The sequence below is a fragment of the Lates calcarifer genome, unplaced genomic scaffold (assembly GCF_001640805.2).
Source record: "Lates calcarifer isolate ASB-BC8 unplaced genomic scaffold, TLL_Latcal_v3 _unitig_80_quiver_1562, whole genome shotgun sequence".
Classification (NCBI taxonomy): Eukaryota; Metazoa; Chordata; class Actinopteri; family Centropomidae; genus Lates; species Lates calcarifer.
Genome location: NW_026118010.1, coordinates 1 through 12,381, shown reverse-complemented (window position 1 = coordinate 12,381; position 12,381 = coordinate 1). Strand labels below are relative to the sequence as shown.

The following is a 12,381-nucleotide window of genomic DNA, read 5'->3' as shown; positions in this document are numbered from 1 at the left end:
TGTATTAAAAGCAGAAAAAATGGGCGTGAGGATTTGAGTGACTCTGACAAGGGCAAAATTGCGATGGCTGGACGACTGAGCCAGAGCATCTCCAAAACTGCAGCTCTTGTGGGATGTTCCCAGTCTGCAGTGGTCAGGACCTACCAAAGGTGACCCAAGAATGGAAAACTAGTATACTGGCAAAAGGGTGGTAGGTAGCCAAGGCTCACTGATGCATGTGGGGGAGTGAAGGCTGGCCTGTTTTGTCTGATCTAATAGAAGAGTAACTGTAGCTCAAAAAGTTAATGCTAGCTCTGAAAGGAAGTGTCAAAACACACAGTGCATCGGAGTGTTGTTGTTGTTGTGTGTCCACCACCAAAAGCGCCTACAATGGACACGTGAGCATCAGAACTGGGCCACAAAGCAATGGAAGAAGGTGGCCTGGTCTGATGAATCACATTCTTTTACATCATGTGGAAGGCTGGGTGAATGTGTGTCACTTACCTGGGGAAGAGATGGCATCAGGATGCACTATAGGGAGAAGGCAAGGCGGTGGAGGCAGTGTGATGCTTTGAGCAACGTTCTGCTGGGAAACCTTGGGTCCTGCCAGTAATGTGAATATTACTTAGACATGTACCACCTACCTAAACATTGTTGCTGACCAAGTACATCTCTTCACAGAAGCGGTATTCCCTGATGGCAGTGGCCTCTTTCAGCAGGACCCTGCCGCACTGCAAAAATGGTTCAAGAATGGTTTGAGGAACACAAAAACAGATTTAAGGTATTGGCCTGGTCTCCAAACTCCCCAGAACCCAACTGAGCATCTGGGGGATGTGTTGGAAAAATAAGTCCAATCCACAGAGATCCCACCTCGCAACTTACAGAATTTATAAAGGATTTTCTACTGATGGCTTAGTGCTAGATACTAAAGCATACCTTCAGAGATCTATTGGAGTCCATGCCTTGACATGTCAGGTGGTGATCACTGGTCTCCTTACTAGACTGTTCGTCTTTGTGGGTTTCTGGCTCTGTCAGAGCCATGCTTGGTAGATAGTGTATGAGGGTCGTCTGAAGCCGTGTGAATGAAGACTTCCACATGCTGACAGGCCTTAGACCATCTAATTTTTCATCAAGTAAGACAACCTGTCATTGCCATGGCCTCTGGCGCTCCTCCCCACCAACATACCTGCTCACACACTTGCTTCAATTAGTTTCTGTCTGCCTGCAGAAATAAGCAGAGACGGAAGACTTCACATCAGAAATTTTCCACGTGCTTTGTGGAGGCAGCTGTTAAGACCATAGAGATACTGACATAGAGTTGTTTAACAGTCAATACAGATGATTGCTTGGGTGAACAAAGAATGCCTTGGAAATGCTTCTCGGGGCACTGACAGGAAGAAGAATCTTGTCTTTACTGATTCTAAGGGCAGACAAATGAGTCTGGATAAATGAACAAAAATCGGTAGAAAAAAGGTAAAATATGACATCTAGTGATCTTTATGTGGAAAACGACCAACAAAACCTAGTCTTACACTTCCTATGTTAGTGTAACAGAATAAAAATGTGAGCACACAGCAGTATATCCCTGTACTTGTCCTGAGAAAAGGAATTATCCTGTATACACAATACAGGATGAGTGAAAGAATACTGTCTTGATTTGTGTTACTGCTGATAAACACCTTATGAAGAAACCCACTGTGCCTTTTGTACTCTCACGAATCATTTATCATTCACTTATCATTTAATTAAAAAAAAAAAAACTTTTAGTCTTTTTAGAAAGCAAAATAGTGGTGGGAACACAAATACCAGATTTGTTTTCCATTAAAATAATTGCTTAGTTCTATTTAAAAATCCCAGATGTGGATCCTCACCAGTGTCTTCTTTTCTCAACTGCACTAATGGCTCTGAAGCACCCATACACCTGAGATGTTTTGTTGGTTTGTATGGGTCCTTAGAGAAACATGTCATTCCACCTGTATTTTATAAGTTTTATGTGACAAATAAATTATAAATAAATAAATTTCAGTTTTTATCTGATAAATGAAACCAGGCTTTGCAATGGACCAATATAGAAGTAATAAATCAGAGCTAGGTCATTAAACAGTAGGAGACATTCATACATTGTTGAATGTGTTTTTGAATTCAACTAACTAGATTAAACACTATCATCTTAACACTTGAATTGTATGTAATACATACAAGGGACTGCCTCAAACGACACAGCAAAATGGTAGTTTTCAAAATACATTACCATCATGATTATTTTATTATCAAAAGGCATTACATCTCCTGCTTCTTAAATCATTTTGAAGGGGAACAATTGAAATAGTTACTACTATGATCTGTGTAAAAATAAAACACAACCAACAGAATGATCTTTACAAAACAAAACAAAAAGAATGCAGTGTCTGGTTTTTGGAGGAACTCAGGAAAAGACCCAACGATTGGCTTCCAACCATTGACAAAGTTGGTCACTCAGACCCTAAAAACAAATATCATGCGATAAAATCAGTGTACTACATTTTCTCCATACAAGTCTATATCACATTTCTTTCTATACAAGTTAACACAATCATACATATTGTCCTATTGTGTCTTAGGGTGTATCTCTTTCATTTTAAGGTGCTGGTTAATTTTGGGTCACAACTTGTTTTTTTAATCTGTCAAACATTCATGTAACATGAGTACCCTTCTGTGTATTGGTGGACTTGAGGGGGAAGGGGTGGTTGGTGTAGTGGCAGGTGGGGTCCAGTCATATGACTGGGCCCTTGGTCCTTTGAAGTCTTCCACATAAGCGCAGTGATTTTCCACATCCGGTCCAAAAAAAGTTTTGGAGGAGGGAGAGCAACTCCTACTGCTGCCCAGCTGTCAGTTTAATGTCGGTTTGAAGTCCCACTGCAGGGGCCAGGAGTACCATCTTTTTCTTACAAGTCAGTTTGTAAGGATCAGAGTTACAAGGAATAATAAAAATACAGCAATCTGTGGAAGGGGAAGCAGCTCTCACAGGAGAACATAGCAGCTTTTTTACCTAGGTTTTTATAAACAATCCAAACATTCCCTCAGAGAATTCTTTGCCCAGTTTTCCTTGGTGTCACGCGGAATGTAATGGATTGGTCAGAAAAAAAAACATATCTATATATTTAAAGAGATCCTGCAGGATAAAAACAGTCAACCCTAACATTTTAGAATAAAGTTGGATTATTCACCCCTTAATTTTGTTCCTGCATTCCATCAATATAATATATGATCAGTATGAATTTGGAGGAAAAATAAAACTGATTTGAACTGATATAATGACAAGATGAATGCAGTCATATGTGGGGAACATAACTGGATTTCAAATTTATTGGAGAAAAAAAAAAAAGAAAACAAGAATGCAGCACCATGAACCATAAGACCTGTATGTCTCAAGTACAAGTACAGTCTACGATGAAGTAGTCCTAAAGTAAAATCAAAACAGTCCAGTGGGGATGAGAGAACAGAAGAGAACCAAAAACAGAACAGACAGAGAACCTTGAGGGGAAAAAAAAAAGGCTGTTTTCATGTTTAGTGAGAGAACACAGAGGCTGGCAATCATGGAATGACCCTATAAAAGGAAAAGCCCCTGCGCCCCATCTGTGTATTACATCTTTAGAACGGATGATTAATATGTCACACCTTTGCTGGCATCATTTCCATTCAAATACTTATTCACTGCAGCACAGACTCATATGTGTGTGTGTATATATATATATATATACACACATATATACACACACACAGGCACACACACACACATATATATATATATATGTATGTGTGTGTGTGTGTGTGTGTGTGTGTGTGTGTGTGTAAATATAAATCCCAACCTGGAAACCATGATGACAGGTACAGCTTTTTATAACTTTGTACAGACATGTGGAAGTTTTTACTTTCTGACGTTATAGAGCCTGTTTGCACAGTCCAGCACATCAGGAAACACTGGGGACAATTTCAAGTTACATATGATTTCTTGTTTTTTTGTGAATGTGTCTTCCAAATAATCTTTTTCCACTGATTCCATAATGATGTTCAAAGTCAGTGATTAGCTTTGTGCAGAATGTAGTCATTTTTTTCCTGAAAATAAAGAAAGAAAAGACAGAAAATAAGAAAAAGAGAAATCTGTAAAGAAGTCCTTGCTCCTCTTAGGTCTGTACATTTACACCCTCCCCAAACTCCCTGAGCCCCATTTTACCACAGCTTTGGAGGTTGAGGGGGTAACGTAGCTTTGTGTGTCTGCGTGCGTGCACACGCATGCATGCATGCATGCACACGCACACACACACGCACGCACTCACACACATGCACACACACACACACACACACACTCTCACACACACACACACAGAAACGGGGTCCTAAAAGCTTCCTGACTGTGTCCTTACTCCGGGTCCCTGTAAGGGGGAGTGCTGGAACTGGCTGATGCTTGTCCCTCGCTGTGGGTAGTGTGTCGGTCCAGAGGCCGACAGCAGCCTGGAGCTGGCCTGCAGCGTTGCCTGGCCTGGGCTGGCCGACTTCAGGCTGTGAGATACTTGTTGCTGACTTCCTCTGGATGCCAGGGCACCCGAGTCTATTTTAGTCTGCCCATGGGCCCTGGATACCGGGGTTGGAGCCCCTGCCAGGCCACTACTATTCAAAAGGTTCGCTTTTAAGTGGCTGCTGCTGTAGCTGTGGCCTCTGTCCACGTTACTGCTGCCACTCTGCTGGTGTAGAGACCCTGCTGGTGGCCTGGAGTCTGAGGATGAGGCGGTGGTGGGGGAGTGACTGGAGTAGGAGGATGGAGGGTGGTCCTGGGGTAGTCCAGGGTGGGAGGAGTGGCGTGTGTAGAGGCTCTGGCCTGAAGAGGGACTATAGGAACCCCGGAATGGAGAGTTGGAGGGTTGTTGGCGGAACGATGGGCTGTTGGTCTGCCGGTGGCTTTCTGATGACTGAACAGACAAAGACACCACTCTGTGACGATGACAAATTTTTAAGGTTGCTTTCATGTCTCTCAACCCAACTGGTTGAGGAAGATGGCCACCCACCCTGTGCCTGGTTCTGCTCAAGGTTTCTGCTTAGCGCTTGCTCATGGTGGGAATTGTTGGGTCTGTAAATAATATCATAAAGAGTATGGTCTAGACCTGCTCTATATGACAAGTTCCCTGAGATAACTTCTGTTGTGAACAGGTGCTATATAAATAAAACTGAGTTCATTTGGCATGTCATGTGGAAAAGAAGGTAGTAGTGTGAAAGATTCCCCTGATTACAAAATGCTCATATCAAGAGGACATCTACACAGACTAACAGTAATTTAGATAACATCTATTTTGTGTTTGTGAGTGTTGGGCTAAAACAAAGTGAATATTCAAAATAGTGCTAAGTTTATCATGGACTTCTGCATTATCTATGAACAAAGTGAACATATTGGATTTTCAGAAAATTCAGGACTCTAACTCAGAATTAGCATTTGAATGTTTATATAATTGTTATAGGTCTGAAATGGTAATTACTTATATATGATTTAAATGCACCATCGGCCAAGGTGGTCGAGGGTAATGTATTGATTCCAAATGTAAATGCTGCCAAAATGCATTCAAGATATGACCATTCAAACCAACAGGAATGTTAGCAGAGACACACTGGCCTAATTAATAATAACTTTTAATCAAGTGTGTCTTAAACACAAATAGAAACACATAAAGAGATACTAAACAAGGTAAACAGTCATCAGGTAGCTTGTATATTAATATCATTGCCACAAACAAATTGTGCGGATACTGAAGGTTGACAAACAAGTTCGATAAACAGTTTTCTCAGGCTACCTGGTTTGAGTACACAGAAGGACTGTATCTGTGTGGACTCTTAATGGGAGACGGCACGGATGTTGCCTGCATCTCATATCGATCCGCGTCTGGAAACAAAGAAAGGTGGATCAACTTCAGCAAGTATAAGTACAAGGTATATTACTGTATGTCTACTTATATCTAGAATTAGTTTTATGGCTTTGTCAACCTAATTTCTCTGCAGGGGTCACTGTGAGTTTCTTATGTCTTCATACCAAATTCCTTCTCTGTAGAGCCATCACTCCTCTTGTAAAGACGCTCCATCTTGATGCTTCTTAGCACTCGCTCCAAAACACCCTGGCCTTCCCTTAGACGTTCAACAGTAGTGGGAACCATCCTTGGAAAAAATACAAATCCAGAAGGTTATCTGCCAGTCAGCTCTGATCAGGAACAAATGATGAGCAATATTAGACAGCTTGAGATCTACCAGGTGATGTAACATGTACTGAAGCATCTTAAAATTAGTGATCCATCACACTTGGCCTCTCACCACTGGTTGTTGTTGTCCTGGCATCTTGACTGCAAGCCCTGCTGGTCTGGAGGACTGACCTCCTCTATCTGTGGGACAGGGTTGGTGTGTGCTGAGGAAGAGAAGGAGCTGTGTGAGGAGGCCAGGGGTTGCATCTGCTGATGGGAGTGGGGATGATGGGAGTCCTGGCTGTAGTGGGAGACACGGGTAGGGTTGCTGCCCAGAGAGGAGCTGCTGCCGGTTGGCTCAGAGTCACGACCACTGCTCTGCTTCCTTTTACGGTACTCCAGCAAAGACACCTGAAGTCGCAGAGGGAGGAGAAGTGCTATTAAATACCTACTGCTGAAGGACAAATGCACAGTCTGATGTGCAAGTTTAACATACAACCTCATGTCATTCACACTGATGCTGGGCCGCTGACTGAATCACATCATTCACAAAAACTGCACTGAGTGATGGGCAGACCGCATGCACCACACCAGAGAGGACTCACCTGGGAACAGTCTTTCAATACCACAAGAAGAAACACATCTTTGTCACCATGGAAATTACCTCTGACATGAAAATGATACTGTATGCATTTTGTTTTTCTTCCATTCTATTAACATACCTCTGGTTATGAGAAGAACTCAAATACAGCATAATGTAGATAACTATGTGTTCTGAATACACGGTTAGTAACATACAGCATCTAAGGCTTTGACAAAAGAGCAGGCAACTTTAAATGCACCACACCATGATGCAACCACACCGAAACAACAATACAAACACTCATATCAACGTCCATGGAAAGTTTGAGCACACACACAACATATAAACACACCTCGGCTCTCAAACAATGAGAATGAGAGTACTCGTCCCAGCTTAATGTTATCATGACACAAAAGGCTTGTGGGCATAGAGGAGGGTATATGAAGGAGGCAGGGAAGCGGGATGATGACCACAGGGTCGAATACTGACAGGTGACAGATGGCTCTTGCCTGAATCTTTGTAAGATTATATACGGAGTATAGTGAGAAGTACAGCAAGCCAGAGTTTGAAATTTTCAACAAGCACCAAATATCACAGCTTCAGTGGACACATTAATAAGACTGCTCTTATGAACTGGACAGTGTTTTTGGGTACCTTTTACATGACTTACATATAAAGTATGCATCGATCAGCCACAACATTAAAACCAATGACTGAGGTGAAGCGAGTAATACTGATAACTTTGTTACGATACAATGTTCTGCTGGGAAACCTTGGGTCCTGGGAATCATCGGGATGTTACTAACATGTACCACCCACCTAAACATTGTTGCAGACAAAGCACGCCCCCCCAATGGCAACAGCACTCTCCAATGGCAGGGGCCTCCTCCACCAGGACAGTGCTCCCACCACACCACAAAACTGCTAAGAAATATCTTGAGGAATATGAAGAGCCCAAATTGTTGACCTGGCCACCAACTCCCCAGATCCCCAGATCCGAATCTGATCCAGCATCTGTGGGAGATGCCTAATATTGTGCAGGTCCTCCACGTGCAGCCAAACAGCTCTGACCCGTCAGGGCAATGACATGGGACCTCTGGTGGTATATTGTGATGTCAGGCACTGGGACATGGGCAGTGGATCCTTTGGGTCCAGCGGGTTGTGGGGTGGGCCTCTGTGGATCTGGCTTGTTCTGGTGGATCCCACATGTACTGGATTGGGATCTGGGTAGTATGTGTGCTTGGTCTACAACAGATTGTTTAGGTGGGTGGTGCATGTCAAAGTAACATCCAGATGAATGTTCAGGGCCAAGGTTTCCCTGCAGAACATTGTACTGTAACGAAACGATCAATGTTATTCACTTCACCTGTCAGTGACTTTAATGTTGTGGCTGATGGGTGTGAATACAGTATACAAACTACAGTTAATTTACATTGTGAAATTAGTCCCTGTAAACGTCCATCACAGTTTACAGACCAACTTAAAGAACTTATTCCAATTTAAAGAAGTTTTGATTGAGGGCTTATGTATTAGTTTATGTGCAACCTGTCTGATCATATGACTGCTTGTGTTTCCAGTTCTCATAAGACCTATCTTCAGTGATATAGCCATAACTAAAGATCCCAGCAATTACTATGGTGAGTATATTGTTAAAACTGATGGAATCAATGGAACTATAAAAACAAATTCTAATAACATCTTGTTTTCCCTTTATCGTATTAACTTTTGTTCATCTGACTAGATGAGTCAACTGACCAAATCTTGGCTGACCTTAAGTCATGTGTCACTTCATATTGAATTTTATTCAAAATTCAAATTGTATTCAAAATTCAATGAATAAAAGAGTGAACATTATGACTAAATCTGACTTTACCTGACTTTCATCTGAATGTCAATGGTCATGTGATTCTATGCACAGAGTAACATCAAAAACGGACAAGAGACATCTCATTGAAAAATATATCTTAATTATTTTGGCTGGTGATCATTAATTTAGAACCAGTAATTTATTTTTACTTTAGGTCTTTGCATGTGATAATCTTAATACTGAACATGATTGATACCTTTGAAAACTCCAGAAGGCACCTGTGAGAATGCAGGATCTGAGGGACTTGATTTTCAGTCATTTTTTGTGTTTTAAATGTTTCCTCTCCAGCCAAAGTTTTTCCTGGACCAACATCATTATCACAAAGACATTCAAGTACAATCCCTTATCCCAGCCAGTCCATTACTGGTTGTAAGTGTTGTGACTGCCTGCATAAAAATCTTGTTATGTTTCTAGGGAAACAAAACCCTTAAAAATAAAAATCGCTCCCATGGTGCCTTGTGATATTGCCTGTTTTTGCTGTAAACAACACTGATAAATTTAGCCTTGCTTACAGTAGAGCAGAACAGACTGTTGATCACTCTTTGGCAAGAGCCATGAATGAGATGGAGCAAAGACACATAGGGTTCATCTAACACCACCATGACAATTCATGAACCAACAGCCTTTTGTATTGAAAGCAATGGATGAACCTTTACACAATGAATTTGACAGAAATGGCATAATAAACCAAAATTCCTGCTCGAAACTGTAGAGTCAAAATTCAATGTAGATTTGGTGGAAGGGTGGGGACGGAGCTGTCAGAGCATGGGGTGGGTGTTGTATGCAGATGCAAAGAAACAATATTTACATGCACACTTCTAAAGATGTAGTTGTAGGGAGAATATTCACCATATTTTGTACTGGCTTGTATTCGCTTCTTACAGCTATAGCCTGGTAATCTGGCTTCCCTGTCAGCAGACTAATGGTATGCTGGTTGGCCCTCTGCCTTGGAAGAAAAGTGGAAGAGAGACTTGGCAGAGAGTGTCAACTAACAGCAAGGCAGAGGAAGGGGACTGAGGAAGAGGGAAGGGGGAAGGTCAAAGCTACAGAGTTGAAATCATTTCAGATATACACATAAAATGGTTATATATGTGTCTGTTAACTGCCTGTTGCTTTTGGATTTGTCCTTCTGACACAAGGGACCAATTTAAGCCAATTTCAATGGGCAGACACAGAGCAACGGAAAAAGCACACCATGATGTTTGGCTTTTCAGTTTGCTCATATCAAACTCAAAGTCACTTGTGCTTGAAAATAACAGACAGAATTTCTTAAGATTTACCTGATAAATTATCCAATAAAAAAAATAGTTTTCACATTCTTATCATTAGGATGCTGAGAACTTGCCTTCCTCTTTTGTGGTGGGTTGCTGGTGTGAGGAGGTGTGCCACTGTCTGGATAGCCTTCCCCATAATGAGGCTCCCCATAGGGTGACATGGAACCCGGACCAATATCTCCCATTAGCCCCTGGCCACTTATGGAACTGTGGAAGGACTCTGCAGGGGAGAAGCCTCCTTCTGACTGGGATTGGCGGCAGTCAGTGGCCACAGGGTTCCCCAAGTTTGCATTGAGGGGTGAGCAGGTGTATATGAGGTTGAACTCTGTCCTGAAGGCCTGCTCCCTGTTTGGGGGGTTCAGGTCTGATGAAGGACAGGACACTGGATTTAGAGAACTGGTTCCCACAGATGATGGACCTAGGGAATCTGGGCCTGAAGGACATCCAGGAAGGGAAAAGTCATCTGAGGTCATGGCCATAGGGCTCTCCAGGCTCGAGGGGAGTGACAGGTCGGGGAACTGAGGCCGAGGGACTTCAAAGTCTGTCTGAAGACATGGCTGAAGAGAAGGATAGGACAGACAAATAGAACTTTAGTTTAATTTGCTTTAGTTACAAAAAGATGTCAGAGTTACAAACAATATTTTGTCATGTTTATAATGCTGCGTATTATAATTTTGTTATTTCATTAGAGTTTAACTAGCAGAGATATTTACATGAAATACTGTATACGTGATACTGTGAAACCATTACATTTTCTAAGATCAGACCGTGAAAATCTCTGAAAATCTCATTCAACTGTTTGCATTATCAATTAGCAGTTAGTGGTCGAGAGATGGGAACATACCTCAGGTGAGATGGACTCTGGCCTGTGAACAGGAGATGCCTCAGGGGATGATATGTTCTAGAGAGGAAAGCAAAGGTCATTTAGAAACTTCAAAGTGTAAAACAAGTGATGTGTCCCAAATATTAATTCTATTTGGGACACTGGCAGCAAATGAAAAGGTTTATTGGTGTGTTAGTGTTGAGGTTTTAGCAGTTCTGAATGTTCAGTCACAACCCCAAACAAGTGAGGATGATAGACAAGAGTCTACCAATACAGCTGATGACAAGAAAAATAAATCGTTTAGAACAGGTTTCATGTAATAACAATGTAGTTATTAGTTTAAGATCAACGCTCTCCTAGGCTGTGTTCATGTGGGAGATACGTGCCATATCTGGCTGGTAAGATGGTACAAAGATATTGCGGTTATGCCCTTACTTCAAAACTGCAATGGTGTGTTGCAGCGGCTGGCAGGAAGGGAGGGCATGGTGAGTAGACCACACCATTGGGCAGCAGGGAACCACAGCGGGTGTGGAGCAGCGGGTGGAGGGAGTCTTCTGGAGTGGCGTGTAATGGGTGACAGCGGACAAAGCAGGTGGTCTGGTGGTGCTGGTGTTGTCTCAGCCATATACTTGGAGCGGCGCTTTTTAAATGGGGCATTGAGTTCTGCAAATTTAAAACAAAAAATGTGGAAAAATACGGTTGTAAGCAGATACAAGAGTAAAAAAATAAAATGCTAGACAGCAGCAGTTACATTTAGTTAATACTACCCAGTTGTTAAGTTCTAATCCACTGTGGCGAGAAAAAGTAAGTGAACCCTCTGCATGTATGTATAAATGTATGAATGTGTCATAAAATACTGACTAAATTGCAAAAATGAACTAACGCAATCTGTTGAAAACTAATAACATGAACTGCTCTTTTTTCCATACTACATTACATTACATTATTCAAACATTTACAGTGATTGTTGGGAAAAGTATCTGAGCACCTAATCAACAAAAAGCAATTGCAATCAGGATATAGCAAACTGAACTACAATGAGTGAAACAAGGGTAATGGTGTGGGTATTTTGAGCTCTTTAAAAAAAAAAAAAAAAAAAAAAACATTTTGAGTTTGCTATTTACAAGAAGCATCTACTAATGTGAACCATGTCTTGCAAAAAAGAGATTTTACTGCATTTACTGTATAAACTGAAAAATGCTTGAAAATTTAGCTCTTTACATCGGTATTGCATGGAGTTGACCAACTTCTGGCAGGTATTCCAGCCCAGGACGATTGGACAACATTCCACAATTTCTCTGCATTTCTTAGTTTTGCCTCATTTTTGATGTCACCCACAAGTTTTCTATTGGATTAAGGTCCGGGGATTGAGTTGGCGACTCCATAAAATTAATCTTGTTGGTCTGGAGTGCTGCTCGCTTACTGGTGTGTTTGGGGTTGTTATCTTGTTGAGACACCAATTTCAAGGGCATCGCCTCTTTGGTATAAGGCAACATGACCTCTTCAAGTATTTTTTATATATTCAAACTGATCCATAATCCCTGGTATGCAATAACTAGGCCCGACACCATAGTATAAGAAACATCCCCATATCATGATGCTTGCACACCACAATCCTTCACTGTCTTTACAGTGTACTGTGGCTTGAAATCGGTGTT

General features: G+C 41.7%; 1 protein-coding gene across 1 annotated transcript; it reads right to left on the bottom strand.

The window, feature by feature from the left end:
- Positions 1-2,222: 2,222 nt before the first annotated feature.
- LOC108879962 (histone-lysine N-methyltransferase SETD5) lies at positions 2,223-11,380 on the bottom strand. The gene is made up of 9 exons (XM_018671408.2): positions 11,159-11,380; positions 10,745-10,801; positions 9,972-10,457; positions 9,476-9,568; positions 6,310-6,587; positions 6,035-6,156; positions 5,799-5,887; positions 4,383-4,925; positions 2,223-4,074 (listed from the first exon to the last, which is right to left on the bottom strand). The coding sequence occupies exons 1-9, from the start codon at positions 11,378-11,380 to the stop codon at positions 4,036-4,038; spliced, it is 1,929 nt and encodes a 642-aa protein (XP_018526924.1). The 3' UTR covers positions 2,223-4,035.
- Between the last annotated feature and the right edge of the window lie 1,001 nt (positions 11,381-12,381).

Coding starts and splice junctions, on each gene's coding strand:
- LOC108879962 (XM_018671408.2), bottom strand. CDS start 11,380: ATGCCCCATTTAAAAAGCGCCGCTCCAAGTATATGGCTGAGACAACAC. Junction 6,588..9,475: donor ACAAGCCAGTACAAAATATG/GTGAATATTCTC, acceptor CTGCGACTTCAG/GTGTCTTTGCTGGAGTACCG. Junction 4,926..5,798: donor CTTCTGTGTACTCAAACCAG/GTAGCCTGAGAA, acceptor TTGTCTGTTCAG/TCATCAGAAAGCCACCGGCA.